The 20,413-nt window shown below is 44.1% G+C and overlaps 1 protein-coding gene across 1 annotated transcript in view; it reads left to right on the forward strand.

Annotated features, from left to right (window-relative positions):
* Positions 1–20,413, forward strand: part of LOC124788385 (calcitonin gene-related peptide type 1 receptor) — a 299,112-nt gene that overhangs the window by 179,124 nt on the left and 99,575 nt on the right. The window contains exon 4 of the mRNA XM_047255651.1: positions 8,100–8,191. Coding sequence (XP_047111607.1) covers positions 8,100–8,191 — 92 coding nt within the window. The remainder of the gene's footprint in view (positions 1–8,099; positions 8,192–20,413) is intronic.

Here is a 20,413-nt window from a genome sequence, read left to right on the forward strand (position 1 = left end):
CCAGGTGGAAATGGCATGGCAAGCCGTTCCACAGGACTACATCCAGCATCTCTACGATCGTCTCCATGGGAGAATAGCAGCCTGCATTGCTGCGAAAGGTGGATATACACTGTACTAGTGCCGACATTGTGCATGCTCTGTTGCCTGTGTCTATGTGCCTGTGGTTCTGTCAGTGTGATCATGTGATGTACCTGACCCCAGGAATGTGTCAATAAAGTTTCCCCTTCCTGGGACAATGAATTCACGGTGTTCTTATTTCAATTTCCAGGAGTGTAGATTGAATAGCATCGGGGAGAGGCGACAACCCTGTCTCACTCCCTTCCCAACCACTGCTTCCTTTTCATGTCGCTCGACTCTTATAACTGCCATCTGCTTTCTGTACAAATTGTAAATATCCTTTCGCTCCCTGTATTTTACCCCTGCCACCTTCAGATTTTGAAAGAGAGTATTCCAGTCAACATTGTCAAAAGCTTTCTCTAAGGCTACAAATGCTAGAAACGTAGGTTTGCCTTTCCTTAATCGTTTTTCTAAGATAAGTCGTAGGGTCAGTATTGCCTCACGTGTTCCAACATTTCTACGGAATCCAAACTGATCTTCGCGAGATCGGCTTCTACCAGTTTTTCCATTCGTCTGTAGAGAATTCGTGTTAGTATTTTGCAGCTGTGATTTATTAAACTGTTAGTTCGGTAATTTTCACATCTGTCAACACCTGCTTTCTTTGGGATTGGAATTATTATATTCTTCTTGAAGTCTGAGGGAATTTCACCTGTCTCATACATCTTGCTCACCAGATGGTAGAGTTTTGTCAGGACTGGCTCTCCCAAGGCTGTCAGTAGTTCTAATGGAATGTTTTCTACTCCCGGGGGCTTGTTTCGACATAGGTCTTTCAGTGCTCTGTCAAACTCTTCACGCATTATCATATCTCCCACTTCATCTTCATCTACCTCCTCTTTCATTTCCATAATGTTGTCTTCAGGAACTTCGCCCCCGTATAGACCCTCTTTATACTCCTTCCACCTCTCTGCTTTCCCTTCTTTGCTTAGAACTGGGTTTCCATCTAAGCTCTTGATATTCATGCAAGTGGTTCTCTTTTCTCGAAAGGTATCTTTAATGTTCCTGTAGGCAGTATCTATCTTACCCCTCGTGAGATAAGCCTCTACATAATTACATTTGTCCTGTAGCCATCCCAGCTTAGCCATTTCGCACTTCCTGTCGATCTCATTTTTGAGACGTATTTATTCCTTTTTGCCTGCTTCTTTTACTGCATTTTTGTATTTTCTCCTTTCATCAATTTTCAGTATCTCTTCTGTTACCCAAGGATTTCTACAAGCCCTCGTCTTTTTACATACTTGCTCCTCTGCTGCCTTCACTATTTCATTCCTCAAAGCTACCCATTCTTCTTCTACTGTATTTCTTTCCCACATTCTTGTTAATCGTTCCCTAATGCAATCCCGGTAGCTCTCTACAACCTCTGGTTCTTTCAGTTTATCCAGGTCCCATCTTCTCAATTTACCACCTTTTTGCAGTTTCTTCAGTTTTAATCTACAGTTCACAACCAATAGATTGTGGTTACAGTCCACATTAGCCCCTGGAACTGTCTTACAATTTAAAACCTGGTTCCTGAATGTCTGTCCTACCATTATATGGCTTCTGCCATGTATACAACTTTCTTTCATGATTCTTGAACCAAGAGTTAGCTGTGATTAAGTTATGCTCTGTGCAAAATTCTACCAGGCGGCTTCCTCTTTCATTCCTTACCCCTACTCCATATTCAGCTACTACGTTTCCCTCTCTTCCTTTTCGTAGTGTCGAGTTCCAGTCATCCATGACTATTAAATTTTCGTCTCCTATCATTGTCTGAATAATTTCTTTTATCTCAACATACATTTCATCAATCTCTTCGTCATCTGCGGAGCTAGTTGGCATGTAAACTTGTAATATTGTGGTAGACGTGGGCTTTGTACCTATGTTGGCCACAATAATGCGTTCACTATGCTGTTTGTAGTAGCTTACCCGAATTCCTATTTTTTGTTCATTAAAAACCTACTCCTGCATTACCCCTATTTGATTTTGTATTTATAACCCTGTATTCACCTGACCAAAAGTCTTGTTTCTCCTGCCACCGAACTTCACTAATTCCCACTATATCTAACTTTAACCTATTCATTTCCCTTTTTAAATTTTCTAACCTACCTGCCCAATTAAGGGATCTGACATTCTACGCTCCGATCCGTAGAATGCCAGTTTTCTTTCTCCTGATAACGATATCCTCTTGGGTAGTCGCCGCCCGGAGATCCGGATGGGGGCTATTTTACCTCCGGAATATTATACCCAAGAGGACACCATCATCATTTAATCATACAGTAAAGCTGCACGCCCTCGGGAAAAATTACGGCTGTAGTTTCCCCTTGTTTTCACCCGTTCGCAGTACCAAAAAAGCAAGGCCGTCTTGGTTAGTGTTACAGGGCCAGATCAGTCAATCATCCAGACTGTTACCCCTGCAACTACTGAAAAGGCTGCTGTCCTTCTTCAGGAACCACACGTTTGTCTGGCCTCTCAACAGATATCCCTCCGTTGTGGTTGCACCTACGGTACGGCTATCTGTATCGCTGAGGCACGCAAGCGTCCCCACCAACGGCGAGGTCCATGGTTCATGGGGGGGACACTTCAATGGAGATGTAAATTACTCTCTTATATTAAGCATGGAGGTGTTGGAATTTCCTCTCTTCTTTGTTCAAGCACTGCTGTCACCTGCTTAGGAAATTTTCCAGACGAATGTTAGTTTAAAGTTCAGCTAAAGCGTGTGGATCTTATTTGTATGCATTCTATTTTAATGAGGATGTATATTATTAGTGATAACTCTGTTTTGAAACACGCCATAAATTTCTTGTAATGAGAAGTTAGCTGTATGAGCCCTCACTACTGATAGTTGGTGAAACCATGTTCTCCGTCAGTTAATTGGAGAAATAAAGGTTACAAAATATATTCCACAATCTCTCACTGTTAATTGTCCATTAGAAAAAATTGGGCTTTTTTTTCTCTCACCGCTTCAAGTACACTACACTTCAATTTTTTGATCATAGCTAATGCATTGGTTTACGTTTACAGAACTCCAATAACAGTTATTTTGTAAATTAACGTACTCACTTAGCTGGAACCATGATTCACTCCTAAAGAAACTAAAGTCGGGGTGAATTTCTCTGTCATAAGTCCTAGTCAAAATCCAGTCACAAAAACAAACCTTCGTGCTGGGTAGCCCGGTTTACGTTTTTCCGCTGCAGTTGTTTATACTGCACTAACTTCAGGTACTCCGTAACTGTTTAAACAGAGCCATAGCAAAAGCTTTCGAGAGCATGTCCAACGTTATTCAGAGGACTATATGTGGCCGTATACGGTTTCTGTGAAGGGCACTCCCCATTTCACGAAATTTATTTACCTATCGATGAATGGTAATCCGATTAGGAACTTGTACATCAGGAATTTCGTGTTGAAATAATCTCCTTACTGCGCGTGCTATACTGTACACATGTTTGATCCATACGTGAATACTATTCTGCGAATGGAATACTTGTATTTCTACATTTCTTTTCAAACACGTTCACTCAGTACACTGTATTGAAACGCACAGAGACGTGATACCTGCGTAAGATTTTTGCACAAAAAAAAAGGAGCTTGTTTAGTTCGCATTTCTGCCGCTAGACGAGTAAAGCGCAACTAATTTCCAGTTCAATGCCTTTTGTGTTGTCCACCAAGCTTGTTCTGTTCATCTGCAGTGATTGTTTTGATAGCGCTGTTCTCATTTTGATTCTTTTATGATGTCAAGTTTAAGAGAACAACGTGCAGCTATGAAATTTTATTATCTGCTTGGTGAAAATGCTGCCGAAACTGTTTAAATGTTCAAAACAGCTTACCTAGGTGACGCTTTGGGAAAAACTCAAGTGTACAAATGGCTTGTTCGATTTAAAAATGGCGACATGTAGATTGATGACAAACATCGCTCTTCCCGAATCAATGAAAATATTGGAAAAATTATAGAGTTTGTGTTGACAGACAATTGATCAACTGTCAGAGATTAGTGGGTTATTTTGGAGTTCGGTTCAGCGAATTTTTACGGAAGATTTGGAAATGAAAAGGGTTGCTGCACAGTTTATTCCTCGGGTTCTAACAGACAATCAAAAGGAACTTCGAGCTGAAACATGTCGCAGTTCGAAAAAATTGCTGCTGACCCAGAAACAAATCAACGTCAAGGCAACGGAAGACGGTATCATCACCCCACCCAAAAAAATGTCGTCAAATCAAATCGAACTTCAAAACAATGCTGATTTGCTTTTTTTATGTCAAGGGCGTGGTTCATTGAGTGTTTGTTACCCCAGGACAGTCCATCAATCAAACCTTTCATTTTAAAGTTTTAAAAAAGATTGTGCAACAGTGTTCGTCGAAAAAGACCGGATTTGAAGCAGACAAGAGACTGGTTCTACATTTACATCTACATTTATACTCCGCAAGCCACCCAACGGTGTGTGGTGGAGGGCACTTTGCGTGCCACTGTCATTACCTCTCTTTCCTGTTACAGTCACGTATGGTTCGCGGGAAGAACGACTGCCGGAAAGCGGTCGTGCGCGCTCGAATATCTCTGATTTTACAGTCGTGATCCCCTCGGGAGGTATAAGTAGGGGGTAGCAATATATTCGATACCTCATCCAGAAACGCACCCTCTCGAAACCTGGCGAGCAAGCTACACCGCGATGCAGAGCGCCTCTCTTGCAGAGTCTGCCACTTGAGTTTGCTAAACATCTCCGTAACGCTATCACGCTTACTATATAACCCTGTGACGAAAGGCGCCGCTCTTCCTTGGATCTTCTATATCTTCTCTTTAAACCCGACGTGGTACGGATCCCACACTGATGAGCAATACTCAAGTATAGGTCGAACGAGTGTTTTGTAAGCCACCTCCTTTGTTGATGGACTACATTTTCTAAGGACTATCCCAATGAATCTCAACCTGGCACCCGCCTTACCAACAATCAATTTTATATGACCAGAAGAACGCACCTCCACACACAGCCATCTCTGTTAGACAGTTTTTGGCAAAAATGGCATTGTTCCGCTGCCCCACGCATCTTACTCGCCTGACCTGGCCCCGTGTGACATTTTATTATTTCCACGCATGAAAAGAAGCATGAATGAACACAGATTAGACAACGTAGAAGAAATCAAGAAACAAACGAGAGAGGAGCTGTCAGCCGTTTGTAAAGGTGACTACAGATAGTTAAAATGGTTCTGAGCACTATAGGACTTAACTTCTGAGGTCATCAGTACCCTAGAACTTAAAACTACTTAAGGAGGGTAGGACGTCAAACGGGCCGAGTTGGAGCAGGAGAGGCACCACTGGACATTTCAATTTCCACTGTCTGTAGTTTTACAAATAAATTTATAAAACTTTGTCAGCATGACCAGGAAGGGTTCAGAATTCACACTCTTAGCAGTGGAAGTTGTAAAACATAACGAAATAATTTATCTTTCATGTGAAATTTCATCATATTTCACTTAATAATGGCAGCATTTGTTGCTATAGGTAACCTTTTCTCCATAAGTAAGAGAGATTCTTTGATGAATTTTGCACAGCATACAAACCATACTAAAAGGTGTATGGAACTCTAGAATTTTCCAAATCTATTAAAAACTGTGGTAAAAATTGAGGTAATTAACTACAAAATTTGTGTTTTTTCATAACATGAACTTTAAAATACAACAGCTCATTCGTTATTTCATAAATTAAATATATTCTAGAGTTTCATACACCTCTAAGTATGGTATGTATGCTGTGCAAAATTCATCGAAGAATCTCTCTAACTTATGAAGAAAAGTGTACATATAGCAACAAATGCAGCAATTAGTAAGTGAAAAATTGATGAAATTTCACACGTAAAAAAAATTAGATCGTTATGTCTTCGAACTTCCACTGCAGTGAGTGTGAATCATGAATCCCTCGTGGTCATGCTGACATAGTTTTATGAATTTATTTGCAAAAGTATAGACACTGGAAATTAAAATATCCTGTGATACCTCTCCTGCTCCAAGTCCGCCCGTTTGGCATCCTGCGCCCCTGAAACCTAACTAACTTAAGGACATCAGACACATCGATGCCCGAGGCAGGATTCGAACCTGCGACCGTAGCGGTCGTGCGGTTTCAGACTGTAGCGCTTACAATCGCTAGGCCACCGCGGCTTTCGAACAGTGGAAGCAAATGTATTAGTTGTAAGGGAATGTATTTTGAATAGGAAAGATTGTTTTGTAAACAGTTTGAAAGTACACTCCTGGAAATTGAAATAAGAACACCGTGAATTCTTTGTCCCAGGAAGGGGAAACTTTATTGACACATTCCTGGGGTCAGATACATCACATGATCACACTGACAGAACCACAGGCACATAGACACAGGCAACAGAGCATGCACAATGTCGGCACTAGTACAGTGTATATCCACCTTCCACAGCAATGCAGGCTGCTATTCTCCCATGGAGACGATCGTAGAGATGCTGGATGTAGTCCTGTGGAACGGCTTGCCATGCCATTTCCACCTGGCGCCTCAGTTGGACCAGCGTTCGTGCTGGACGTGCAGACCGCGTGAGACGACGCTTCATCCAGTCCCAAACATGCTCAATGGGGGACAGATCCGGAAATCTTGCTGGCCAGGGTAGTTGACTTACACCTTCTAGAGCACGTTGGGTGTCACGGGATACATGCGGACGTGCATTGTCCTGTTGGAACAGCAAGTTCCCTTGCCGGTCTAGGAATGGTAGAACGATGGGTTCGATGACGGTTTGGATGTACCGTGCACTATTCAGTGTCCCCTCGACGATCACCAGTGGTGTACGGCCAGTGTAGGAGATCGCTCCCCACACCATGATGCCGGGTGTTGGCCCTGTGTGCCTCGGTCGTATGCAGTCCTGATTGTGGCGCTCACCTGCACGGCGCCAAACACGCATACGACCATCATTGGCACAAAGGCAGAAGCGACTCTCGTCGCTGAAGACGACACGTCTCCATTCGTCCCTCCATTCACGCCTGTCGCGACACCACTGGAGGCGGGCTGCACGATGTTGGGGCGTGAGCGGAAGACGGCCTAACGGTGTGCGGGACCGTAGCCCAGCTTCATGGAGACGGTTGCGAATGGTCCTCGCCGATACCCCAGGAGCAACAGTGTCCCTAATTTGCTGGGAAGTGGCGGTGCGGTCCCCTACGGCACTGCGTAGGATCCTACGGTCTTGGCGTGCATCCGTGCGTCGCTGCGGTCCGGTCCCAGGTCGACGGGCACGTGCACCTTCCGCCGACCACTGGCGATAACATCGATGTACTGTGGAGACCTCACGCCCCACGTGTTGAGCAATTCGGCGGTACGTCCACCCGGCCTCCCGCATGCCCACTATACGCCCTCGCTCAAAGTCCGTCAACTGCACATACGGTTCACGTCCACGCTGTCGCGGCATGCTACCAGTGTTAAAGACTGCAATGGAGCTCCGTATGCCACGGCAAACTGGCTGACACCGACGGCGGCGGTGCACAAATGCTGCGCAGCTATCGCCATTCGACGGCCAACACCGCGGTTCCTGGTGTGTCCACTGTGCCGTGCGTGTGATCATTGCTTGTACAGCCCTCTCGCAGTGTCCAGAGCAAGTATGGTTGGTCTGACACACCGGTGTCAATGTGTTCTGTTTTCCATTTCCAGGAGCGTATATAGCTATAAAAAAATTATTTTGGTTTTTTCTTTTGGCTGGCAGCAAGCGAAGCGAAAAGTCCGCGCCAAGTAGTTATTTAGAGCATGAACGTAGCCAGTTACGGATGTGGGAAGCTGACACCTCGACATGAAGCGGCAGTGCTAGCTTGTGGCTTTAGTGGTCTCTGCAGTGTTCCCCAGGTATCTGGCTTCACATAGCATGACGTAACGGCGCACAAGGCGCCGTTAAGCCCGTCCTGCGGCCGCTGGAGCCGCCATGACACGGCGTGGGCGGCCGCCGCGCCTCCGCCTTTTTACTGGCGCCATTTGGCCGCCGCTGCTGGCTGTTACTGCGGCGTGTGACGCCAGCTTCGTGTTTCAGTGGCGGACGCAGGTGAACCTGGTGTACGTGGCCGGCTACTCCGTGTCGCTGGTCGCGCTGGTCATCGCGCTCGCCGTCCTCTCCTACTTCAAGTGAGTACCGCCGACTGCACTCTGCCCACCTGCTCAGCCGCCATAAAACGCCGAAACAGAATAACACAGCGACTGGCAGCTTGCTACCGTACCGCCAACATACCCGAGTCTTCCGCACCTGCTGCTGTGTCTACCATTGTTGTGTCTTTATGCTTCCATAAATCTCGGTAAGCAGCTATGAACTACAGAGGAGAGAGGGGGGCTCAGTGCTACCTGGTGTCTCATGTCGTACTGTTAGCCAGCATATTGGTTTTGTAAATAAAAACGCCTTCCCTTGATGCACTTTCTTTTATTTTCCCAGACGTGTTTCGCCTCTCTTAACTTTAAGGCATCATCAATGGGATGATCCCTTTCAAAACATAGCGCAGCAAGACAAGGAGTTTTTATTTACAAAAGAAATATTTCTGTACGTGCTGCGGAGGATGGCCACGCATATTTAAATGGCAATTCTGCAGTTGTCATGAAACTTAGGGAGTTCGTGTACAACTGGTGAATTAGTTTTCGGAATAATGCGTACTGTGTACTCAGAGTGTAAACGCACACACATTTCTGCACAAAAGATTTAAGATTCGTGTATATATTTTTGTATATATTCTCCAACAGTGCAGTATTTTGTGTACGTTGATGTATTTGGTTACTCGTGTCATAAAGCTTCTTTCGTCCAAGCTGTCAGCTGTATGATATTCCCAGAATTTATTTGTAACAGGAAGAATAAATTCTCGTAGAGTAATCTGTAACATTTTGAAAGCTTAAAGAGCATAAGATAATAAGTTTCTCAAGTTACTAAAAACGTCGCTGTTGGTGTGATGATTTACTCCTTTTCTATATGAATCTTGCAAGTAATTTTTTTCTTTTTTTTCGTTGTTCCGTAATTCAACAGTCAGACTTTTTGCGACTTGCTATTAAATTTTAAATTCTTTCACATTAGAAAATACGGATTAGAGGCAGTAAGGTAGATACTTTCCTGTGAAGATGACAGATACTAACTTCAAATTATAACTGCGAATCTTGATGATAGCGTCTTTGCAAGCAGACTAAAATATGCAAAGGCTAAACTGCTCTATAAAATTGAATCTCGGTATCAGTCATTTACGTGAATAGTCATGTTGTACAACTTGGATCTATATAACAGCAAATCGTAAACTAAATCAGCAGAGTGACCGTTTAACTACGTAGTGTCTTTATTATTAATTTACAGACTTAGTTTCATGGGACAACTTAGTTGCATAGTCGTATTGTGGATCGTATTGTACTTGATCTGTGAGGCGGGGTTTCCGTTTCTGTCCTATGTAACACAAAGTTTATTGAAAACAGAAATGGTGTATACAATTTATGTAAGTCAAAACATTCTCTAAGGCGTTTCTTTAAGTAATTCTCCGACAGTTCAGGTTGTTAAATCTCTTACAAATTTCGGTATTTTTTCTGTTTTGTTTATATCGTTTGTGCAGAATATTTTGTGTTAAGACTCACAAAGACTGACGACCATGACGTGTTGTTCCCACTAGGCAGATTCACCACAAGTTCATTATTCTCCAGTCCTACCGCTTATCTACTTTCCTTTTCCTAGCTACGTGTGACACATTTATTTGGTTTCGTCAATTAACCGCTATTTTATTCTGCCTCTGTTTAGGCTTCTTTCCAGTGTCTGTTCGTTCTAGTGCATCGTTTATCATGCTGTCCCTTGTCATCCAGTGTCCAAGCAAATTCCTTTCCTTTCTTTGAAATGTTACCGGTACTTGATTTTTCTTGTTTACTTTTTGTACAACAACTTGATTCCTTATTTTGTCTCTTCAGTTCACACCTCCCGTTCTTCTTGAGAGCTATTCAAAATCCTCTAACAATTACTCCTCTTTCCGCAACAACGCCTGTGTTTCGGCACCATACAGATCAACGCTCTATAAACTTTTCCTGTTAAGCAAAATTTTCCAGACCGTGTCTTCTCGTTGTAAATATTACACAAATCACAGCCTGTGACTGCAGTAGTTATATGTGTATTTACTGCACCGTTGGCAAACGAAATACATCAAATGTTCGTCCGCTATAATCTAGCTGTAATTGGTGAACAATAACCGCTGGATGTTGTTCAATAGTTACCAGGCACATTGTCTGCTATCATCCTACGTCACGCCCCATTGTGATGACGACATAAAACATGACGAAGTGTTGCTCAGTTTGCTTCACTATCATCGTGGTGTCGTTTCTCTATGGTTCTCTTATCGTTTTGGTCACCATAGCTACCGGCGGGCGAACGTAACTGTTGTGATTAATATTCGTAGTGAGCATTGTTTTTCTGTGCTTATTTTTTTATTATTTAGTGGAATCTCTGAAACTAGAAGCGAAATTCACCAGAACGGTGGAAAGACTAAGGCGAACCTAATAATGCACCTTAACGGGAAACTTGTGATCATTACTTGTTACGCAACTGCATAACTGTAATTGCCTCACCCATGTTGGTTGGCCATATAGTGACGAACAGGCAATGGCGTCGCCACCTTGCGTGGTTAACTGTCACCAGCTTTGTTATTCTGATGGCTCTGAGCACTATGGGACTTAACATCTTAGGTCATCAGTCCCCTAGAACTTAGAACTACTTAAACCTAACTAACCTAAGGACATCACATACATCCATGCCCGAGGCAGGATTCGAACCTGCGACCGTAGCAGTCCCGCGGTTCCGGACTGCAGCGCCTAGAACCGCACGGCCACCGCGGCCGGCCCTGTTATTCTGATCGCGATGCACCAGATGTCAGTAAACCCTTAACTGCCTTCATGTGAAATGCATCGGTAAGTGTTATCTGACAAACATCTACATTGTGCTCAATGATTGCTTGAAGGTGCTCGTAATTTTATTGTTTCAAAATATCTGATGTATTAAACTATAATTGTGAAAATAAATGTGTAACTTCAGTGTACACAGCTTTTAATATATGAAAGTTCTTTTGTGATTGAATAGATTTTCTGTAGGCCTGAAATTCTTAAAGAATACTGCATCTCTTAATCCAGAAATTTATATAAAAATACTTGCGCTACGTATCATCTTCCCTGTTATAAAATTCATGTGCTTTGCAATGAAGGGGGTTAAGCCAGTTTTGCTACCGTGGGTAAGAAGTATGAGAATCGTATTTCAGTGGCATAAACCAAGCACTGCGTGGAAGTGTACTCTAGTCAAGGAAACAATAACAATGTAGTTAAGGTATCCAACTACATCGAGATTCTCAAGTGCACGCTTTAGTAGTGATATTTATTAGGCACGACCACATGGTTTCAAGCAAAAAGCATACAAATCATAATATCAAAAGAATGAGGAAAAGGAGGCTAATATTTCTTATACATCGGAACTGAATGGACAAAAAGAGACTATCAAAACAACTATTTGATTAATTCTGGAACAGGAAGGCCACCGCGACATGAATTAAAGAAATTCAGAAAGACTTTAGGGGTCGAACATCCCGGATCCTCACGTTAAAACGGGACCTCTTTCGAAGCAGAAAACAAAGGCCAGAAGAATACAGGTGTACGAACAAAACCAATAGCACAGCGAAGATGTGAAGGAGAATTACCAATAAAGGGAACTTGGGGAAAGAGCACAAAATGAAGCTGCAGCGTGATTCCAAGTAGTAAGTTCGCCAATTATAACATGTTACAAATATGTGATCTGAGGCTTTCCCGGCGAATGTGCTGTATCCAAGCTTCTCGGGTGTCCAGCCGAATCCGATCGTCGAAAGTCCACGATATTTCGGCGAATTTTGGAGCCCGTTATGGGAAAAGCATACAGAGCTGGAAAGGAAGCCAATGTACATTTGATAAGTCGTGCATGTGTGTGTGTTTGGAGCTTACTGTCGCTCAACAGCTACGTTACCAGCACCATACCATTAAAAGAAACGAGTGTGGATGAAGATATGAAAATTGTTACCACACAGTGAGGGGGAACCGTATAGAATGATATCATGTAATCATTCCCCCCTCACTCGCTTTCACCCACACAATCACTCTGTAGCACACGCCTTAAGACAACAGAGGAAGGGTGAAAGTTGTTATGACTGGGATTAAAACGGAAGTAAAACCACAGAAGAGCTAAAGCGAAGGAACAGCAAAATGTAACTGGCTATCCACTCATCATCATCATCATCATCATTTAAGACTGATTATGCCTTTCAGCGTTCAGTCTGGAGCATAGCCCCCCCTTATACAGTTCCTCCATGATCCCCTATTCAGTGCTAACATTGGTGCCTCTTCTGATGTTAAACCTATTACTTCAATATCATTCTTAACCGAATCCAGGTACCTTCTCCTTGGTCTGCCCCGACTCCTCCTACCCTCTACTGCTGAACCCATGAGTCTCTTGGGTAACCTTGCTTCTCCCATGCGTGTAACATGACCCCACCATCTAAGCCTGTTCGCCCTGACTGCTACATCTATAGAGTTCATTCCCAGTTTTTCCTCATTGTGGACACCCTCCTGCCATTGTTCCCATCTACTAATACCTGCAATCATCCTAGCTACTTTCATATCCGTAACCTCAACCTTGTTGATAAGGTAACCTGAATACACCCAGCTTTCGCTCCCATACAACAAAGTTGGTCGAAAGATTGAACGGTGCACAGATAACTTAGTCTTGGTACTGACTTCCTTCTTGCAGAAGAGAGTAGATCGTAGCTGAGCGCTCACTGCATTAGCTTTGCTACACCTCGCTTCCAGTTCTTTCGCTATGTTGCCATCCTGTGAGAATATGCATCCTAAGTACTTGAAACTGTCCATCTGTTCTAACTTTGTTCCTCCTATTTGGCACTCAATACGTTTATATTTCTTTCCCACTGACATTACTTTCGTTTTGGAGATGCTAATCTTCATACCATAGTCCTTACATTTCTGATCTAGCTCTGAAATATTACTTTGCATACTTTCAATCGAATCTGCCATCACAACTAAGTCATCCGCATATGCAAGACTGCTTATTTTGTGTTCACATATCTTAATCTCACCCAGCCAGTCTACTGTTTTGAACATATGATCCATAAATAATATGAACAACAGTGGAGACAGGTTGCAGCCTTGTCTTGCCCCTGGAACTACTCTGAACCATGAACTCAATTTACCGTCAACTCTAACTGCTGCCTGACTATCCATGTAAAGACCTTTAATTGCTTGCAAAAGTTTGCCTCCTATTCCATAATCTTGAAGAACAGACAATAACTTCCTCCTAGGAACCCGGTCATATGCCTTTTCTAGATCTATAAAGCATAGATACATAAAGCTGACCACTGAGTAAAAAAAAAAACTGTGGTTGAACCAGTCACCCTATAAACACATTAAAAATATCTCCCACAAGTTTTCGGAAAAGTTGGACAAATCACAACGTTTTGAAACTTTACGTAAAGTACAGGGCAAATCTGTCAGCAAATCTGCCTCTGTCCGCTGGTGGGAGAATAAAACACAGTCTTATAAAATGTTATGCACAGTGGTCAGTCCGTCACAAGCACCACACACTAGTGTGTCCTCTCGCCGGAACAAGAAGCCATGCGTCATAGGGCTGTGGCCGATATGAAGACGAGTAAGGTGAACCCCGTCTCTTTCACATGTGTTAAAGGATGTACGCCGCGGCCTCGTTGGGGGCTTTACTAGACGGAGCTTATCGTGTGTCACTTGCAGATACTCATCCTCCAATCAACGCAAGATTCTGCATCTCAACACCGAACTAACTGAGCGTCGTAATACACCTCCTTGGCCGCTACATTTGCTCTTCCCACAGTACCCATGTGGCCTGGCACCCAGCAAGCGGACACCACCTTCCTCAGCCATTGTGGCCGGAGGAGGGCGTCCTCTATATTCTGAACAAATTTATCAGCTGGTTACAAACGCTACGGAGACTGGAGGGCACTAATCAATTTGGAACAGACGAGAAATTAAGCAGACACGGCACGTCTCGTCTGCTCCAGCGCCCTCAAGATCGAGGATAGTTCGGCATCAAATGTAGTGAACTCTGGAGGCAACCGATTGGAAAACAACAGAGCAACCGATATAGTCACCATGTTTAGACCTGTCTGTGAAGACAGCTGCATAGTATTGGAGTTCATTTAAAATATCTGGAAGTATCGCATTAAATACAGAAGCCGGGCTGCACTAAATCTGGGCCTCCGCAGCAACCAGAGTGACGGTAGGTTAAATCCCGGATCTGAACCTGTACAAACTCCTTACCAATTGACTCCAGCACACATTTTGCATGGACCCCAAACGTCCTGGTTGCCCGTGCATGATTCGATTCGTAGAGAGGTTCTCCAGAGCTGCATGAGCAACGCTATGGCCTGCTGGGGAGGAGGGAGAAGTGAGGAGCCGACACGCCTGACACACCATGAGATGCTGTAGCCGGATGATCAGTGGCGTTTCACCAGCCTCAGCACGGACATGGTGTATGGGGATGGCCGTGTAAGCGCCTGTGGAGAACCTGACCCCCTCATGGTCTACAGCATCAATAATTTTCAAGTACGAAGGTCTCGCTGACCCATACACTCGGCATCCATAGCCCATGCGCGATCGAATGAAAACCCTATAAAACTGCTGCAGACTTCAGAATGTTCGACGCCCTCCGGGGCCTTGCCTTGGTCCTTCATATGTGGTAACCACGACAGCCTGGAATAAGAAATGAGGCCCCAAAACCACACACAGTCTTTAAAAGGGGGAATATTGTTACACAAATGCAGCTGAGGTAAATTAAAAATACGACGGGAACGATTAAAATAAACACACACACACACTTGTTCACAGAAAACATAAAACCAGTCTTTGCAACACATTCCAACAGTATCTTCAATGTAACAAATGAGTTGCCGTTGCAATACTGGAAGAAGTACAAAAAACTTCAATATCGCCCACAAATAAGGAGCACTGTACAGGACTCCTTACTGTAGACATCTTACCCTTTATGGCTATGGCAAAGAGGGTACCACTTGAAACGCAGCCCCGAGGAACAACATTTTCCTGCTCAAAACTATGTGACAGCACATCGCCAACTTGTTACCGAAAAAAGCGCTTTGATAAAAAGGATCAAACAAAGATTTGAGATGGCCACGGAAACCCCATTGCTGAGGAATGAGATGTCCTCAAGTATTATCGTAAGCCTTACTTACGTCAAAAATATCCCTACACAATGCCGTTTATGTAGGAAGTCCTGCTGAACAGCAATCTCTAGCAAGATGAAGTTGTCGAAAGTGAATGGAAATCTCCTGAATCCACACTGAGAGCGAATTAGGAGCTGTCTGCTCTCCAGCATCCAGACCAGACGATGGTTAACCATTCGTTCGAAGGTCTTTCGTGCACAGCTCGTTAAGGCGACGCTCTGCAGACTACTGAGACACGTTCGCTCCTTTCCCAGTTTGAGATGATCAAAATTTCCTCCCTCCACGAGTTGGGAAAGTTGCATGTCTGCCACATCGAACTAAATCTTTGTAAGAGGATTTCCTTAGGCACTGGTAGCAAGTTCCGCAGCATACTCTGTCGGATTTGATGGTGACCAGGCGTAGTATCACAAGATGCAGACAGTGACGCATACAGTTCGCACATGGGAAAGGACTGTTTAGGACTCACCTCTTTCCTGGCTGGCAGTGGCAAAACTCAGCGCAAAATGTTCTGCTATTGTCTGTGCAATGTCTCCAGCTGTTGTTTGGAGACACCCCTGATTCAACAACGCGGCTATAGGTACCTACCATTACCCGAAATCCTCCTGTAGGCTTCCCATACTGTAGTAGAAGAAGTAAAGTCGTTTATAGACTCCAGAAACACTTGCCAATAGCTTTTATTGCTCTCCTTGTTGATATGTCGAACCTTTGCCTTCGATATTCGAAAGTCTTCGAGGTTTCCGCCGTTGGGCAGCTCTTCAATTGTCTTAGAGCTGTACGCCTGACCTGAACAACTAAACAGCACACGTCAGTCCACCGAAGCACAAGAGGCCTCCTAGAATGACCAGAGGACATTGGATAGTGAAATCAGCTGCTTGGTGGATTAGTTCTGTGATGTTGTCCAGCCACTCCTGGATGTTGTTGTGGCATTCAAACAAGGCCAGCTGGATGAACGTCATCCAGTCAGCTCTGCTGGTCACCTGTCATTGCTGTGTTCTTTCAGGCAGAGCTCCATCCATTATGTGAATATGAAGTGCGAAGTGGTAACAGGAATGAAGTTCGCCAGTGACTTCCCACTCAACAGAATCTGCATGGGGTGGAGAACAGAAAGACTGGTTAATGGCTGAGATTGACTCAGTAGCGACACACGAATGAGCGTGAGTGCCTGTATTGAGGATGTACAGCTATCGAGACACCGTGAGCCTCACCAAAATCCGACAAGTAAACCTCGAACCCTAATATGTAATGGGCACTGAAGTCCCCAGTAGGAAAAACGGTTGGAGGAGTTGTTGTTTAAGCCCTGTTAGAGCCTCAATGAATCGCATCATGCGTAGGTAAATAGAGCGAGCAAACGGTGATCGTCTGACATACAGAAATTTCTGCAGCAACCGCTTGTAGGTCACTAGGTAGGGGAAAAGCAGAGGAGTGGTGAACATTATACACAAACAAAGTCACCCCTCCCTAGGCACTCTCCCTAGTGAGTAGCCCTTAGAGCAGGGGCATCAGGTGCTTTAAATTGGGTTTCCTGCAAAAATAAGCGCAGGGTACGTTGCTGTGCTAGCACTTTCAGTTCCTCCACATGTGTCCTGAACACATTAATATTCGTCTGCAGTATGGAAGCCCTTTTAAAGGTGAGGTTTTACTCCGTTTTTTGTTCCGCCTTGGTGACGAGACCAAAACGGATGTGGGATCACTTGAGGGACGTGCTGGTTCTCCTCACACAGACGTCGACGTGCATACCGGAAATGGTAGGATCATCGTCAGACCCATCAGTCAGCAACAAAGCAAGGTGGCCGTATGGTCCGATGGCTTCAGCACATATTTTTCAAATTTGGCAATATGGCCTTCGCCCCCAGATTGGATTTTGAGGACTGTGGAAAGGCTGATGTAACAGAAACACTCTTCTGGATCTCTTCTGATGTCTGGAGTGAGGATTTGGTATATACGCTGACACTATTTTCTTCAACTTTCAATGTTTCAGCAATAGGAGGACTCGGCTTTGGGACCAGTGGTATAGGCTGCCAGCCACATTTGCAGGTGCCCTGTTCAACTATCATTGTCTGGGTACAAACACTAACCCTCTGGACGGCTGCTTCTATGCCAAGTCAAAAGACTTCACTGAGTGGCCGTAAATTACTTCTTCTTGTCAGAGTACGAGACACATTGAGACACATTGGGCGACATTGGGTTTCCTGAATCTTCTTTCCTTCAGCAAAGATGGAACAGTTCCTGCTCCAAACTGGATGGGCCCAGGAGCAATTAGCACATCTCGGTGGGGTAGTGCATTGAAAACTTGTTTGTGTGCCACTCTGCCACTTCGTCTACATGTAGCTCAACCGTTACAACCCATAGCGTTACGATCAAAGCGTTGTCACTTGAAGGAGTGCATTGAATTAGGGACATAAGGTCTCATTTAAGGTGTAGAAATCCTTCTGAAATATACCCCAGCAACTTCAGCAGACTGAATGTCGGAATAAATGATGCTGATTTTTGGCGCTCACCATCAACCCTTTTCATAACGTTGTGCACGTCAGTCACCCTTGAACTTCCCCATTCCTGTTGCAGTTCTTTTTATCCATGTAAATAATGTCCGTGCATGTGACCACATCTTTAATACTCTTTAAACCACTACGCAGATAACAGGGGATATTTTCCAAGCAGCTTGCCATTCAACATCTTCTATACTTGGGGAGCCTTCATAGTCTCCAGTAGGAGAGTACCATACTAAGGACTCTTGATAGATCTGAGTTGGCCTGAAAGTTCCTCGAGAGCTTTTCTAAAGAACCACCCACACATTTCATTACAACGAAAACATTATATATCACAGGATGTGGACTGTTACTTCGGTTAGTGTAGTTGACGGAGATGACATGGAAGCCACTTGAGGTCTTTTATCATTTTGGTACTAATATTGATCAACAGCCCACCTGGACTGCTGGAAGTAGAAACATGATATTTAGGCTTCTTGGTGTTCCCATGAGCAGCTAGGGAAGAAAGTCCACCCACATAGAGCCCCACTGGCCTGTGTAAGCCTTATACAGCTAAGGTGCCGGAGGCTTCCCAGAGGTTGCCCGCTAGCGACTATTCCTCTATTCCTCTTCATCGGCCATGAATCTCATTGGCATGCGGCATACCATGAGACTGTGTTTTTGTACAGAGGTCTTACCATCTTCGTGATCTGGGCGGCTAAGCGAAGAGCACCGTTCCCTGTGACTCACAAAGTTCCACTTCCACGCTTCACAGTGGTCACTAAAGCACGTCCGTAGCTTACAGTAACAGAGGACTAGAGGCGCTCAACAGTCCCCAGGTCAGCCCCCTGCCTGTGGTTATCTAGCATGCAGACTGTAGCCATCTGCAAGTTGTGGCTCTCGTCAACACAAGTGACGTCTGTCGCTTGGGCTCTGAGTCGGTCTTCAGTTCATGTGGGAGGCTGGATGAAGTGCAGAATACTGCTGCGCACATCGGATGCAGGCTGCAATGGGAGCTCATGATTTGCTGCACCGCTCCTAGAATTGATCTGGATTCTTTGATCTGGACCCAAGTTACGGGGTGAAGAACTGTAGGACTCCCCTTGATAGGCCATTGGTGCATTACTCGAAGGATGCCGCTACTCGGCTAATAGAGTACTTGTGTACAGATGGGGTGTTTTAGGGCTATTTAGTAGTTTGAGGAAACCTGATGAACGCTCGATAGTCAAGATTTGTTCAGTAGACTATAGAAGTATTCGTAACAAAATTCCTGTAATTCCTGCTCTCCAGGAAAGTTGTAGGACTGAAATTATTCTTGGAAGTGAGAGCTGTCTGAAACCCGAAGTAGCAAGCTCCGAAATATTTATCGAGACATGGGAAGTATTATCTAAACGAAAGATTAGACGCCAAAGGAAAGGAAGTGTTTATAACTGACGACAAAAATGTTGTGCTTATGAGGTCGAAATTGAGGCTCAGTGTGAAGTTATCTAAGAGTAGCAGGTCTAGGTGAACTGAAGCTAGCTATCGTATGTTATAATGGCCATATGATTGCACCATATCAGTAATAGAATAATTCCAGGAAATACCCAGTTATGCATTATTATTAGAAGGCAACTAATTTACCTAGTATAGAGTAGGACGTCTATGGACTCGCTGCTGGTGGTTCGGAGAGACAGTCTTGTAAACTAATTCTGAACACGTTTCCCGAAAACGCCTTGAGCAGCTAGTTCGACAGCCCACAAGCAACAGAAATATTTTAGACCACGTAGCTAAGCACAGTCCTCACCTGATCGACTGTGCCAGTATAGGGAGATAGACTAGTGATCATAATACCATAGCGGCGACTGTAAGTCCACGAAGAAGAATAGGAGGGTATTTGTGCTATAAAAATCAGAAAATTGGTAGTTAGCATCCTGCTTAGACAATGACTGGAAGTCATTTCATTCCAGTACGACAGACGCAGAGGAACTGGTGGCAGTGTTTAATCTAACTGTTAATCCCGAAGACATACGTGCCAGATAGGTGGACTAAAGCAAGTGCAACGGCTTCAGTCAAAATGCAAGACGATCTTGGTTCCACGAACATGCTTAAAAGTAGACCGAGTTTAAAATGTCTGCGGTGCACCAACGTTAATCCTCGGCGAACAAACCGTCGGCAGTTAACTGCGTACTTGAGTGCGGTACACTTCTTGTATTGCATTGGAAGGCACCCTGGTCACGCAAAGATATAAACAGAGATATGAATTTGCGCGCAGCAACCCTTTGTGCATAAGCTTTCTAGACGTCGCTGGTGATTGACGTTATTGTCATATGTTCTCACTTTCGTCAACAAGGAGAACTATGTCTGTCCATCGCTACCAGTCCATTCGTTTACGTACTAGATGGATATACTTCTCGAATTGTTCAGTGTCAACGAACTAGTTCTTGAAAATGAAAGAAATGAAAGCTGCAGTATAAAAGAAGAAACGTAAGCCGTCTCATTTCAGACTTTTTTTTGTTCAGTTCCTAACGTCTTCTTATTTCTAGCTGCATGCTTTTAATAACCCAGTCTTCACTGCAAACAAAAATTAGTAGTTACTGATATTTTATAAGAGATTGTTAAACGACTGCGTAATTTAAAAATTACAAATTAAGTTTTTTCTA

Source organism: Schistocerca piceifrons, chromosome 3, assembly GCF_021461385.2.
Source record: "Schistocerca piceifrons isolate TAMUIC-IGC-003096 chromosome 3, iqSchPice1.1, whole genome shotgun sequence".
Taxonomy (NCBI): domain Eukaryota; kingdom Metazoa; phylum Arthropoda; class Insecta; order Orthoptera; family Acrididae; genus Schistocerca; species Schistocerca piceifrons.